This window comes from Lepus europaeus, chromosome 3, assembly GCF_033115175.1.
Source record: "Lepus europaeus isolate LE1 chromosome 3, mLepTim1.pri, whole genome shotgun sequence".
Taxonomy (NCBI): Eukaryota; Metazoa; Chordata; class Mammalia; order Lagomorpha; family Leporidae; genus Lepus; species Lepus europaeus.
In genome coordinates, this window is record NC_084829.1 from 166,600,284 (window position 1) to 166,614,058 (window position 13,775).

The 13,775-nt window shown below is 64.0% G+C and overlaps 1 protein-coding gene across 1 annotated transcript; it reads right to left on the reverse strand.

Moving 5' to 3' along the window:
- Window positions 1-4,214: 4,214 nt before the first annotated feature.
- On the reverse strand, window positions 4,215-4,949 carry PRR18 (proline rich 18). The gene has a single exon (XM_062187785.1). It carries the CDS (start codon window positions 4,947-4,949, stop codon window positions 4,215-4,217), a length of 735 nt encoding a protein of 244 aa, XP_062043769.1.
- Between the last annotated feature and the right edge of the window lie 8,826 nt (window positions 4,950-13,775).

Genomic DNA, 13,775 nt, shown 5'->3' on the forward strand with positions numbered 1-13,775 from the left:
CCACAGGAGGCCTGCAGAGCCTGAATCCAGGGCTCCTAGACGAGCAGGAAGACCAGAGAGAGAGAGAGCGAGCGAGCGCATCACGGAAGCAGCAGCAGCCACGGAAGGGGCCCACGGGAGCAAAGCAACCAGCCAAGAGCCGGTGGGAAGAAGGAAAGGAGACGGGAGGAAGAGCGGTCGGATGACGGCAGAGAGAGGTCTGGCAGGACACCTGCTCACACGCTTCCTCCCGCCATGGGGCCACGGGTGGCACAGAGGCGAGCCCAGCTGTCGGGCAGAGCGCCCAGGGCCCAGGCGAACCCCACCCTGAGCTCCCTCCACCGCTGGCACCGGAGCCCGCCAATCCCATCAAAACCCGCCCGGGAGACCCAGATTGGGTTCCAGCATCTGTGGCCATGTGTGGCACCATCTCCCATACAAGAACAGTGGATAAAGTGGGCCACGAAGCCGTCGGCCCAGGCCACGGGAGCGGTAGCCCCCTTACTGCTCTGCCCGCACATAAGTGATGCAGGATGTGTGCCACAAAGGCAAGTGTGTACCTTGGTCTTACCAGGGGCATCTTCCTGTTTAAAAGGAAAGTGCGGCTGGCGCCATGGCTCAATAGGCTAATCCTCCACCTGTGGCACCGGCACCCCGGGTTCTAGTCCCGGTCGGGGCACTGGATTCTGTCCCGGTTGCTCCTCTTCCAGTCCAGCTCTCTGCTGTGGCCCGGGGAAGGCAGTGGAGGATGGCCCAAGTGCTTGGGCCCTGCACCCAATGGGAGACCAGGAGGAAGCACCTGGCTCCTGGCTTTGGATCAGCGCGAGGTGCTGGCCGCAGCGGCCATTGGAGGGTGAACCAATGGAAGGAAGACCTTTCTCTCTGTCTCTCTCTCGCTGTCCACTCTGCTGTCAAAAAAAAAAAAAAAAAGTGCTTTACTATCTACTTCATTTTCCCACAAGCCTTTTCTTTTCTTTTAAAGATTTATTTACTTGAAAGGGAGAGCGACAGCGAGGGGAAGAGACCAAGAAGAGAGATCTTCCATCAACTGATTCACTCCTCAAATGCCCATAACAGCCAGAGCTGGGCCAGGCCAGGACTCCACCTGGGCCTCCCATGTGGGTGGCAGGGTTCAAGCCTCTGTGCCAGCCTCTGCTGCCTCCCAGGACGCATCAGCAGGACGCTGGACCAGAAGCGAGGTGGCCAGGACTGGAACCGGCACTGCAATGTGGGACGCAGGCCGCTGGGCGGCAACCTGAGCGGCTGAGCCGCAGCGCCTGCCCCACAGGCGCTCTTGTTGATTAGAAAGATTGGACTGTAAGACTCCTTGAATAGCGGCACAGTTGGCTGGACGAGCCGGGCTAATAAAGACAGGCACAAAATTGTGACTTTGGAGCCCAGGCTCCACTGACCACCCTAAAATGAGCTGCACCACTTCTAGGGGAACCACAGAAACCAAACGTCCTGACGTTTTGGCACCAGCTTCCTCTAATAAAGCAGATCCACAGAAACCTGCCCCCGGGGCCCCAACACCCGGGATTGTCACGTTTGCACAGTGGATCTTTGGGATTCGCAGGCTCTGGCGCGCACTCGGGGGCCTGTGGTTTCCTCCCTCATCTCCTGCACGGTCCCCCCTGGGGTGGGCTCTTCCTCACCCCCTCTAGGGCACAGCACACTCAGGTGGAGCTGCTACTGAGAGACCGGGGGCGTGGGCTCCAGCCTTCAGATTCCCACGGACAGCGTTCATTGCTGTTCTCCCCGCGGGCTCCAAGGCCAAGACGAGCCACAGTAATGCACTGTTCAGACGGCCGCTTTCATTTCTGATTGGCAGGCCCACCAGTCTGACATCAGGCACAGGAAGCTGCTCTGGCGACTGCACACAGGAACACTTCTCGACGAGAGAGTCTGTGAGCTTTGCAAAATATACGCAAATTCCGTGCAAACTGTCGTCACGTGGTCCGTAATTTCGGGAGTATGATGTCAGGAGTGAAGCCCTCAGGGAAAGGCTTAGGGCGCTGGCCAGGCAGCCTTGGGAGACTCACTGAGAATCCCGGCCCTGGGCACTGGAGCCAGCGGTGAGCACGGCGTGGGCGCGTCCTGACTGGTCCCCAACGCTCGTACAAAGAAACAGGCCAGGGGGCCTGCGCCGTGGCTCACTTGGCTAACCCTCCGCATATGGGCGCCCGGTGCTAGTTCCAGTGGCTCCTCTTCCAGTCCAGGTCTCTGCTGTGGCCCAGGAGGGCAGTGGAGGATGGCCCAGGTGTTTGGGCCCTGAACCCGCATGGGAGACCAGGAAGAAGCACCTGGCTCCTGGCTTCGAATCAGCACAGCACCGGCCATAGCGGCCATTTGGGGAGTGAACCAATGGAAGGAAGACCTTTCTCTATCTCTACCTCTGTCTATAACTCTACCTCTCAAATAAAAAAAAGAGAGAGAGAGAAACGCAGGCCAGTGACTTCCTCCTTTATTTAAACACCAAGAAACTGCAGCACAGTGAGTCGGACACGTCCTCAACACGTCGGTCACAGCAGTGGACGGACAGCAGGGGTCGCGCGGCCGAGGGAGGACAAGGCACATGGACTCTCGCTGACGAACGCCTGGGACAGTGTGCGAGGATTCAAGCTACTGCCAGTTAGGAGAGGAGATGGGGTGGGATGATGGGGGGACACGGACGCTTGGCACACTGAGGCAGAGCCAGGGAGGTGCTTCCCAAAGCCAGGCCCCTGGGGACGCCACCAGGAGTCTTCAAAATGCGGTCACCGTAACCAGGGGCAGACACCCAGGCATGTCACTCACCCGCCCCCACGCCACCCCAGAGCCAGCACCATGCACCTGCCTCGCCGTGCACTGCACAGGACTGGCCGTGGCTCACGGGTGGGGGACACGGAGAAGCACCGCTGTCCAGGGTCGCGCACCTCCAGCTCTCCTGGACCAGGACTGCTCACTCTGCCTCTCGTGTCCTAACCCACTGGCTTTAAGTACAGGAGAAGCCATTTTTCCAGATTTAAATAGGGGCCACAAAACAGAAGTTCCCGGCAGGGCGGGGGTCGGGCTGCTGGGGCAGCGCCCCCAAAACTGATACACTTCACGGCTGACTAAACCGTGCCTACACCGACGGGCTGGGGCAGAGACGCCACGAGAGAACTAGAAAACTTGTGAAAAATGTAAGGCTTCCATTTAAAGCTAAGACCCACGCGCTAGGTCTAAGGATGAACACCACACGGGGTGTGACTTCAGGAAGCACGTCAGAAGCTGAGGTAATCACGACTCCTGGGGCTCACCTGAGCTGCCCACCCCACTTCTTCTCATGCCTGGAATCAAGCGGACCCAGGTGCAAGGCGGCCCCTGGCCGAGGACCTGCAGCCAGCGGGGACCAGGCAGAGGACTCCCGCCCCGCATTCCAACACACAGCATTGCAAACCGGCACACACATCTGCACAGAGCCAGCGAGCCTCTGAGCTCCACAGCGACCCAAAGGGCTAAAACCACCCAGAGGCCTCCTGCTCCCCGGGCAAGGTCCAGAACATTCCGTGCTGCCCAGGGAGTCGCACATTTCTGCCCCCCCCCCGCCCCCACCACGTGCTTGCTGCTTCTTTTCCTAGCACAAAAGATATTTTGTGAGCGCTTCAAAGAAAGAGGTCATCCAGCAGACACCTGTGTGACCCAGCGCGTGCACCTGTGGCTGGGGGCGTGCAGGTGCATCTCTGTGCGCGTGACCACGTGGGTGCACCTGTGCGTGGGCGTGCACGGAGCACAGGGTCCGTGATGCCACCGGCAGCCTCTTCACCAGGGCGCCTGGCTCCAGGTGGCAACTTCCCGCCCGCTTCCGAGACTGGAGATTAGAATACAAAGTTTCGATTTTCAGAACACCCAGCTTTGTTGAGCTGGGAGACAACACAGTCACACAGGTAGCACCACACCCCCGCAGTCCAGTAGGCGCCCCCTCCCTGGCGACAGCGATGCAGCCCGGGGCGCGCCCCTGGGCACCCGGCCGAGGCACTTTCGCGGCAAGGGCACCTCCGGGAGTCCAGAGGCGGCGGAAGGGCGCACAGTGGGGGCTTCTCGCCGAGACCAAGGCGGCAGCAGGTGGGCCGCGGCAGGCTGTGTCCCTCGCGGGCCCGCGGTGCTCACCCGTGTCCAGGAGACGGGGATGCCATCACAGGCGGCTGTGGGCCTCCCGCCCGCGCCCCCGAGTCCAGGAGGCAGCGGTGGGCGGGCCCGCGGCCCCGCAGGGCTCACAGCGTGCTCAGCCGCGGCGGGGCATCCAGGTGCGCGGCGCGGCCCCGCCCGGCGGCCGCCGACTCCACACCGCGCAGCCACTCGGTGCACTTGCGCACCACGCCCTCGTCCGGGGCCTCGGCCTCCTCCTCGTACTCCACGTCGTCGTACCTGTGCCGCTCGTTGAGCAGCGACACCTGCAGCAGCGGGCGGCAGGCGAGGCCCGCGGCCGGGGGCGCGGCGGGGCCGCCCCTCCGCGGGCCGGGGCCGGTGGCCAGCGGCGAGGGGAAGGACCGGCGGGGCCGCGCCAGCAGCTGCTTCTCCAGGTGGCGCCTCTGGATGACCAGGATGGCCTCCGGCGTGAGGCTCAGCGAGAAGCGCACGGCGTCGTCGGGCCCGGGACCCGCGCCGGCCGCCGCGTTCGGGCCGGAGCCGGCCGGCCGGGGCGTGGCGCACGTGGCCGGGGCCCCCGCGCGTCCGGGCGAGGCCTGGGGCGGGGCGCGCGGAGGGGCGGGCGGCTGCGTCCTGCTCGGGCCGGGGCCGGGGCCGCGCCGGGCCGGCGGCTTCTTCAGGGTGGCCGAGGGCCAGGAGCTGGAGAGCAGCGCCGCGGGCCGCTCGGGGGGCCGCCTCTTCTTCTCGGCGGCGGCCAGGGGCGGCGCGGGCGCGGGCGCGCAGGGCCTCCGGGGCGGCGGGCGCGCGGCGGCGCCCCCCGCGGCCGGGGCTGGCGGCGGCGGCCTGGGCGGGAAGGGCATGGCGCGGCCGGGCGGGCGGGTGGTCAGGGGCCTGCAAGGAGAGGGCGGGTCTGAGCCGCCGTGCGCGGCCCTGCCCACCTGGCGCGGGGGTCGGCCCCGCGCTCCCCGCACACCCACCTGCGTGCAGCCGCCGCGCCTCTGGCCTCTTCACATGCCCGCGCCCAAGTCCCCGCCCCTCCCCTCCTCCCGGGGCTGGGGGTGCCCGTTGTCTGGGCGCCGCCCGGGCCGGACCCGGCGGGCACGGCCAGCAGCCGCGGACTGCGCGCGGGTGCCGGCGCCGCCCGGTTCACACCGCGCCGCGCCGCGCCGGGCCGGGCGGCGGGAGGAGGGGCCGGCGCTGGCCGGGGACGCGGGCCTGCCAGGTCCGGGGCTGCGCCCGCCGGCTGTCACCGCCGAGCGCTGGAAGCTGGGGGCCGAGTGCCCGAGCGCGGGGCCCGGCGTCCCAGGGCTCCCCCAGCCGGCCCGCCCATGGCAGTGGGTTGGTGTGGGCCGGGGAGCAGCTGGAGTGGCCCGCCCCGGGCCTCTGACACGTGGGCGACCCCGCTGGCCGGCGTGGCCGCGCCAGCACCATTCTGGCATCACAGAGAAAGCTGGCGATCAGGAGGCGGGGCGCTAACGTGAGCGCGGCCCGCGCCAGCAGTCCCGGCGGGCCGTCTTCCCCGCACAAGGGAACTGCGCGCCACTGGTCCGGGCGACGAGGCGGCTGGAGCGCAGGGAGTTCTCACCGCCTGCACAGCCGCACTCAAGCCTGCAGGTGCAGCTCCGGTCCGCAGCCGCAGAGTCTGCGGGCTCTGGCCGCGCCCAGGCTGTTCACGTTTGAAGCGCAGGTCCTAAGGTGGGTGTGTCAGCGCGGGTGGGGTGGAGGCGGCACTGGACCAGAGCCAGCTCTGTGGGCGTCCACGTGGGGTCCCGCAGATCTGGCGCCAGGCGGGGTCTGCCCCACTCCCGCTTCTTCACCGCGGGGCTTCAGAGTAAGGATGGGGGGGACTGAGGGTGACTGGCAGCTCAGGGACAGGGGGGCTTCCAGAGGCTGGCAGCTGCCCACCAGACACAGCTCCGGGGGGATGGGAGAGACCTCTGGGAGAGGCCCCAGACCAGGGGCTTCAGGAAGGAGGGGAGTCGCTGGCGGAGTGGCCGGATGAAGGGCCCCGCTACCACCCCTAGTGAAGGGGGCATTTTTAAGCCATGGAGCGTGAATCAGAGCAGGGCACCCGACTGCCGGGCAAAGGAACTGGGCCCCTCCCGTCTGCCCAGCCCAGCAGCCTGGAGCTGGGGAAGCCGTGTGCCCCCTCAGAAACAGCAAAGTAAATGCTGGGTGCTGCCAGCTCCCTCCCGGGAGGCCAGAAGCCCCAGCAGGTGTGTGCTGCTCGGGGAGGGGGGGGGGTGAGCGGGACCTCACAGTCAGCACAGTGAAGGCCAGGAGCCAGAGCAGGTGCGCCTCGGGGGGGGGGGGGGGGGTGAGTGGGACCTCACACAGTCAGCACAGTGAGGCCAGGAGCCAGAGCAGGTGCGCCTTGGGGGCTGAGCGGGACCTCACAGTCAGCACAGTGAGGCCAGGAGCCAGAGCAGGTGTGCCTCAGGGGGTGAGCGGGACCTCACACAGTCAGCACAGTGAGACCAGGAGCCAGAGCAGGTGCGCCTGGGGGGGGGGGGGGGGTGAGCCGGACCTCACACAGCACAGTGACGGCCAGGAGCCAGAGCAGGTGCGCCTTGGGGGGTGAGCAGGACCTCACACAGTCAGCACAGTGAGGCCAGGAGCCAGACCAGGTGTGCCTCATGGGGTGAGCGGGACCTCACACAGTCAGCACAGTGAGACCAGGAGCCAGAGCAGGTGCGCCTGGGGGGGGGGGGGGGGTGAGCCGGACCTCACACAGCACAGTGACGGCCAGGAGCCAGAGCAGGTGTGCCTCGGGGGTGAGCAGGACCTCACACAGTCAGCACAGTGAGGCCAGGAGCCAGACCAGGTGTGCCTCATGGGGTGAGCGGGACCTCACACAGTCAGCACAGTGAGGCCAGGAGCCAGACCAGGTGCGCCTCAGGGGGTGAGCGGGACCTCACACAGTCAGCACAGTGAGGCCAGGAGCCAGACCAGGTGCGCCTCATGGGGTGAGCGGGACCTCACACAGCACAGTGAGGCCAGGAGCCAGACCAGGTGCGCCTCATGGGGTGAGCGGGACCTCACACAGTCAGCACAGTGAGGCCAGGAGCCAGAGCAGGTGCGCCTCAGGGGGTGAGCGGGACCTCACACAGTCAGCACAGTGAGGCCAGGAGCCAGAGCAGGTGTGCCTCAGGGGGTGAGCGGGACCTCACACAGTCAGCACAGTGAGGCCAGGAGCCAGAGCAGGTGCGCCTCAGGGGGTGAGCGGGACCTCACACAGTCAGCACAGTGACGGCCGCGTCCATCTTCTCGCTCAGCAACCACTCAGATAACAGCAGCACCGGCCCCGCCCAGCTGCTGCCGCTGCAGCCGTGGCCTGGGAAGCGGGTAGGTGTTTGTCACTGGTCCTCCGTGCCTGGCGCCGTGGCTATCACGCCTTCCCTCTGGCTGGTTTTAATGCTGTGACGGTCCCCAGCGAGGAAGGCCACTAAGAGAGGCTAAGTTTCAGGAGGGGAGGTGGCTGGACAGCAACAGAGGCAAATTCACTTACAACTGACGCGGCGCTACACGGCATCCTGGGAACACGTGGTGACAGCATCTACACTGAGCGTGTGAACAGGAGTGCTGGCGTGCTGAGGTCAGCTCGTCCACCTGCGAACACATTTCTGGGTCCGTCTGTTGTGGAAGTTGACCTGTGGAACGCGTGGCTCCTGTCCCTCGTGAGGTCACTAGATGCACTGTCCAGTAGGCTGACCCGAGAGGTGAGTGAGCAAACCCAAGCACGGGCCTTTAGAACTGTCCGCACCTCCTACTGACAGCATTTAATCTTCCAATTAAATTTGACTTTCAAATCCCAAATATTACAGTCGCACGCCATTGTTCTGCCAAGGTTGTGTCAGGGTCAAGACTTTCCGTTCTAACAGTCAAGACACTTCCAGAGTGAATGTTCTGCACGGGGAATGTGTCCTCACTAAACAGAACAGCAGGAAGATGACATCCAGGCCCAACAAGTGGGAGAGGGCGTCGGCCCAGTCCGGAGTCGTGTGATCCGCTCTGCCCGGAGGGGCCGTGGCTGCGATCCCGCTGGACCCAGTGCCTGGGTCCCCCCCGAACGCACCCCCACGCAGGCACGGCCATGGCGCTCCAGCGTCTGCAGAAGTGGAACTAAGGGTACGCGAATCTTCGTGCAAAGAACCCAGGCCGTTTTCCCATAGTGCCTTATTGTCCGTGAACGAACTTTTTTAAAAAAATTTTTTATTTTTTTGACAGGCAGAGTTAGACAGTGAGAGAGAGAGAGACAGAGAGAAAGGTCTTCCTTCCGTTGGTTCACCCCACAAATGGCCGCCACGGCGGGTGCTGCGCCGATCTGAAGCCAGGAGTCAGGTGCTTCCTCCTGGTCTCCCATGGGGTGCAGGGCCCAAGCACCTGGGCCATCCTCCACTGCACTCCCGGGCCACAGCAGAGAGCTGGACTGGAAGAGGGGCAACCAGGACTAGAATGCAGCACCCATATGGGATGCCGGCGCCGCAGGCAGAGGATTAACCAAGTGCGCCACGGCGCCGGCCCCCCCCCACAGGTTTTTCAATTCCCCCCACACGTGTCTGCTGCCCATGTTCTCACGGGGTCACCCGGGAACAGAGTCACCCGTGGTCACCTACACCAGGAGCCACAGCTCTACAATGGGGTTATTTTCTCAGTCTCTTGGTTGGCTCTGCTAAGGCTTGTTATCCTTAGGAGTTCATTTAGAAAACTTCAAGGCCGTAAACAGGCCACACACTGTTCTCTAATTATTCCCGTTTCCCATCTGCTGTGCTCCACTTCTATGCATGGATTTTAAATTTATTTTTGTGTATCTGAAAGAGACCAAGAAAGAAACAGTGAGAGATCTTCTACCGGCTGGTTCACTCCCCAAATGCCTGCAGCAACCAGGCCGGGCTGAAGCCAGGAGGCTGGAGCTCCATCCAGGTCTCCCACGTCAGTGCCAGGGAAGCTGGGCTCGGACCTGGAGCTGGCGCTGGTGCTGGTGCTGAGGCCCAGGTGTCCGCAGAGGCGTCGGAAACGCTGTAGCAGACACCCACCCTGACTTCTGTGCTTCGACTGACATAATTTACGTAATTTACTCGATACAGCAGTAGCTAGTCAAATGTCTGGAACCAAAACTAGACCTGAATTTTAAAACAGGAAAAACTGGCCGGCGCCGTGGCTTAACAGGCTAATCCTCCGCCTTGCGGCGCCGGCACACCAGGTTCTAGTCCCGGTCGGGGCGCCGGATTCTGTTCTGGTTGTCCCTCTTCCAGGCCAGCTCTCTGCTATGGCCCGGGAAGGCAGTGGAGGATGGCCCAAGTCTTTGGGCCCTGCACCCGCATGGGAGACCAGGAGAAGCACCTGGCTCCTGGCTTTGGATCAGCACAATGCGCCGGCCACAGCGGCCATTGGAGGGTGAACCAACGGCAAAAAGGAAGACCTTTCTCTCTGTCTCTCTCTCTCACTATCCACTCTGCCTGTCCAAAAAAATAAATAATATTAAAAAAAAAAAAAACAGGAAAAACTAACACTAGCTTTTAGAAATCCCACTATTTAGAAGTAGGACCTTGTCAATAGCTTTGACCCGCCTACCTTTCTTCTAACATGGTCTGTTCTATGAACGGCCTTGGGACGGAAGAACATTCAAGGCATTGCTAGGTGCTGAGTCTTCCTCTTGGCCATTCAGAAAACAGCAGGCAGTGCCTATGCGCATTAAATCATCCATTCTATCCGGGTTCTTCCACTTCCGCTACTGAGCCTGTGACAGAAGCAGGAGGAAGGCATTTCACATAAGAAACCAAGGCGGAACCAATCGGCACACAACTGCCACGGGGCCAAGGGCGCCCCCTGCAGGCAGAGGCTGGGAGCACACGTCCCTCCAGGCCCAGGCGTCTCTCCACTCTTAATTACCAAGGGCCTCAAAGAGCTTGGGCTCGTGGGCCTGACCTACTGATGTTAGCAAACCTCACTAATGTATGTTTAATGGGAAAAGAACAGTGTGTTCTAAAATGAGAGGCAGGGCCAGAGGGCCATGGAAGGCTGGCCCTCCACACCGCTCGGTTCAGCCCTGGCCATCACAATGGGAAAAGCTCCGGCGGGCTCGGCGTAATCACAGGAACCGGCCCAGGCGCGCCTCCTCGGCTGTGTCTCCGCCCCCGAGGCTGACCCTAGTCCCAGTCCATGTAGTGAGCTCTCCGCTCTGACAGCAGAACTCAGTGTTTGCTTCCTCCTCCTACAACCTGGAGAGGAGAGAAGCGAAGCGGACGGGAGCTGGGGTCAGCCAGGAGAAAGCCAGCCTCCACCTCTGCCAGGCCTGGCGTGTTAGCCGTAGGCGTGCACTCAGGTGGTGGCACTGGTTTCCAGGGGTCCTCAGGGGAAGGGAAAAGACGCCCACTACTGAAAGCTAGGTGTGTCCAGAGATGGCTCGCGGCGGCACGGACGGCGCTCAAGCCGGTGAGCCTCGTCCTCCACGGTGACTGAGGGCTGCCTCCACGGAGCAGGTCCCTGTCAGCGCGCTCGTCCTTGGCGGCTGCGGGTCACTGCGCTACGTGTTAAATGCAAACACCAGACACTTCCCCAGCATGCTCCCTCACCCCCAGGAGAAGCATCTAGGTTGAAGTTGCTCCAAACGCCGTAGCTAAAGTCAGCCAGCACTGGGCGTGGGCGCACTGGGTGAACGAGAAGGTGGCAGGGGCTCCACGGCCTTGGAGCAGGCCCAACCCAGTAACAACATGCGGACCGGTGTTTCCCACGGAGCCACTACAAACTCAATGGCAGCTTTCACGGGGCTCCGTACGCGCACAGTGTAATTGAAGTGAGCGTGCAAACATTCTCCCGGCTAGGTTTACACTTCCAGAGATGGTATAAACGATGTTGGAAGAGCAGAGCGGGACAAAGGCCGTTCTCCTGGGTCCCCTCGGCCTGGGGATACAAAGGAAGGCAGGTGCAAGCCTGACCATCACCGTGCCCTCGCCCCACCCAAGGTCACCTGTGGTCACCGCCGTACGCAGGGCAGGCAGGGCCCAGTTCCTGACGCCGACACCGCTGGGATTAGAAGCTGCCACGAGGCCCTGTCACACACCGCTGCTCTCCCTGCCGGGCGGCCTGCACTGCCCCTGCTGCCCGCCCTGCCCCTGCCACCCGCCCTGCCCCTGCCCCTGCTGCCCACCCTGCCCCTGCTGCCCGCCCTGCCCCTGCAGCCCGCCCCGCCCCTGCTGCCCGCTCTCCCCCTGCTGCCCAGGCCCTCAGCCATGCCTGCTTGTTCTGACGAGGGGCGGGGGCTTCAGCTGGCCCTGAGCTGTGCTTGGGGTGCACTCTGGGAGCACCCGAGTGGGACCCGATGGCATCCATGGAGCCTCAGGCCGCAGCCTCCTCACACCACGCCCCCTCTTCAGTAGCCCATGCACTGATGGCCACGTGCTGGGGGGCACTGTCCACCGCTTACTCTTCCCAGCGGTCCCAGAGTCGTCACCAACCTAACTTCAGTCCTAAGTCTTGGCTCAGATGAGCACACCGAGGCTCACGAGGGCACTTGCTGGAGCGGCGGTGGTAGGGACACCCATGCCCTCAGGACAGGGGTCAGCGGAGGCAGTCCCAGCGGGGGCCGCCTCCTGGGACCAGGCAGCCTGTCCCTGAAGCCACCAGACAGTCCCAGGAACACACCCAGAGTGAGCTGTGCGTATCAGGTTGTGGTTACAGGGGTGAAACCCGCCCAGTATGGGCCAGCCGCAGAAGCAGCTGGGAGACAGGGCAGGCGGTGGGCCGCTGTGGCACACGGAAGACAGCCAGCGCAGGGCGGGTCACGCACCACGGCAGCCAGGACCCACAGCCACGCTCGGAAGCCGGCTCTCGACAGCGGCAGGGCCCTCACTGGGGCGCCATCCCCACAGCCATGCAGGGGTCTCGCGGGGGAGTCTGGGCTGACTTCCAGGCTGAAATAGGCTACTCCCGAGGGAGGCTCCAGCACAGGCCCCTGCAGCTGCAGCCCGCCTCCTGCTCCTACGCCCAGGCTCCCGGCTGTCCGTGGCCTCTGCTCCCCTCACAGGGAGGGAAACAGCAAACTCCACTGAATCTGCACTCGAACTGCGAACCTGCCAGGCCCTGGGGACCGGGGCACGGGCGGCTCCGGCAAGCATCACGTTTCTCAAGAGCACAGCTCCCTGCCTGCGCAGTCCCCGCTCACCCGTCGTGAGTCCTTCCTACCCCGCCTGCCCCCACGGCCCTGGATGTCCCGGGCTAGGCCGGAGGCCATCAGCTGACCCATCACGGAAGCCTGAGCGCCACACATGGCAATCGGGTGTCTCCTCACCCGTCGGTGCAGGAAACAGCCCCTTCTGCACCCCAAGGCCACGCCCCACCCGTGGGGGGCATTGTCACGCAAAGCTGCTCCACAGGCCCCTGGGGACCTCCTGCTGCGCCCAGCGCACAGCCAGGTGCTTCCAGGCGTCACTTCGGTGCGCTAAGCCCAGTGGAGGCCTCCGACTCATCTTCCGCCTGGGGAGGCCGGCTCCTTTCAAGACAGGCTGCACGGCTCTGCTCACCGCGTCACTGTCCCTGCAGGGGTCAGCGTCTGCTCGAGTTCACGAGGTTCCAGCTGACCTCTCACCTCGCCCATGCTGAAGGAAGAGGGCGCCTTTCTTTGGTCAAATCAAAACCTCAGCAAATCAGGCCCCACGGCCCAGGGCAAGCAAACACCACCTGGATGGGGCGAGGTCTCCACGGACTCCCCAGCTGGTCAGAGGGGAGAGCACGCCGCAGGGGCAGTCCTGGTGACACGCAGGCCTCTGCGGGCCCTGTGCCGACCGCAGGCGCTGTGGACCGCGGGTGTCCACAGACCAGGGCTCCTTGCCCAGGCCGCGGGGCTGTGAGCAGGTGGACGTGGACGGACCAGGTGCCTGGAGGGTGCACGCCCAGCCTTCCCTGCCCTGTCTGTCCTGAGGACCAGGGTCTTCTCCGTGTTTACTACCATTGCTGCTCCTCCAGCGGTGCACGCGCGGCCTGGCCCAGAGCTGGCCAAGCTGACCGTCTGCACTCAGCCAGCGTCTGGGGGTGACTGATCACCGGGCCGGGCAGGAGTGACCCGCAGAGGTGTGCCTGTGACTGCCGACGTCCTTGGGGGCTGCCCCAGCCTCCTCTCCCCGCCACGCCCCCACTGCCCTCCTTGGCGACGTCCGCTGCCTGAGTTAGCTACAAGGCCCGGCCATCGCGTCCTGTCTTGCAGGGGCTCTCGCCTCTGCCCACCTCCCCGCTGTTCCCTCCACAACACTCGCCCGGCACTCGCACAGCAGGCTGACTCTGCCACCGCCCAGGCCGCCCTGCCTCCCACACCAGCATCACGCTGGCATCTGCCTGGCCACCCTGACCCTACACACCCACCAGCAACTGACCAGATGACGGGCCCGGGGGCACAGGGTGGGAGACATGGTGGGGGGCACTGGGCTCTCTCCTCCAAGGCCCAGCCCTGCCACGCTGCCCTCCCAGGGCTCTGGCCAGTAACCCCAGACCTCCAGTCCTGGGGCAAAAACAGCCGCCCCACCCCCACCGCCCCTCCCCTGCTGACCTGTGCCACGAGCACCCCTTCTCCGTCCGCCTCCTGGACTTCCACAGCCCCATGACTGTTCAGGTCTGCCCAGTGGCGTGGGGACACGGCCCTTTGCCTGGTTTTCTACAGAAACGCTGCCCTGTGCCTGAACTGTTTTACCGAA

Coding starts and splice junctions, on each gene's coding strand:
- PRR18 (XM_062187785.1), bottom strand. CDS start 4,949: ATGCCCTTCCCGCCCAGGCCGCCGCCGCCAGCCCCGGCCGCGGGGGGC.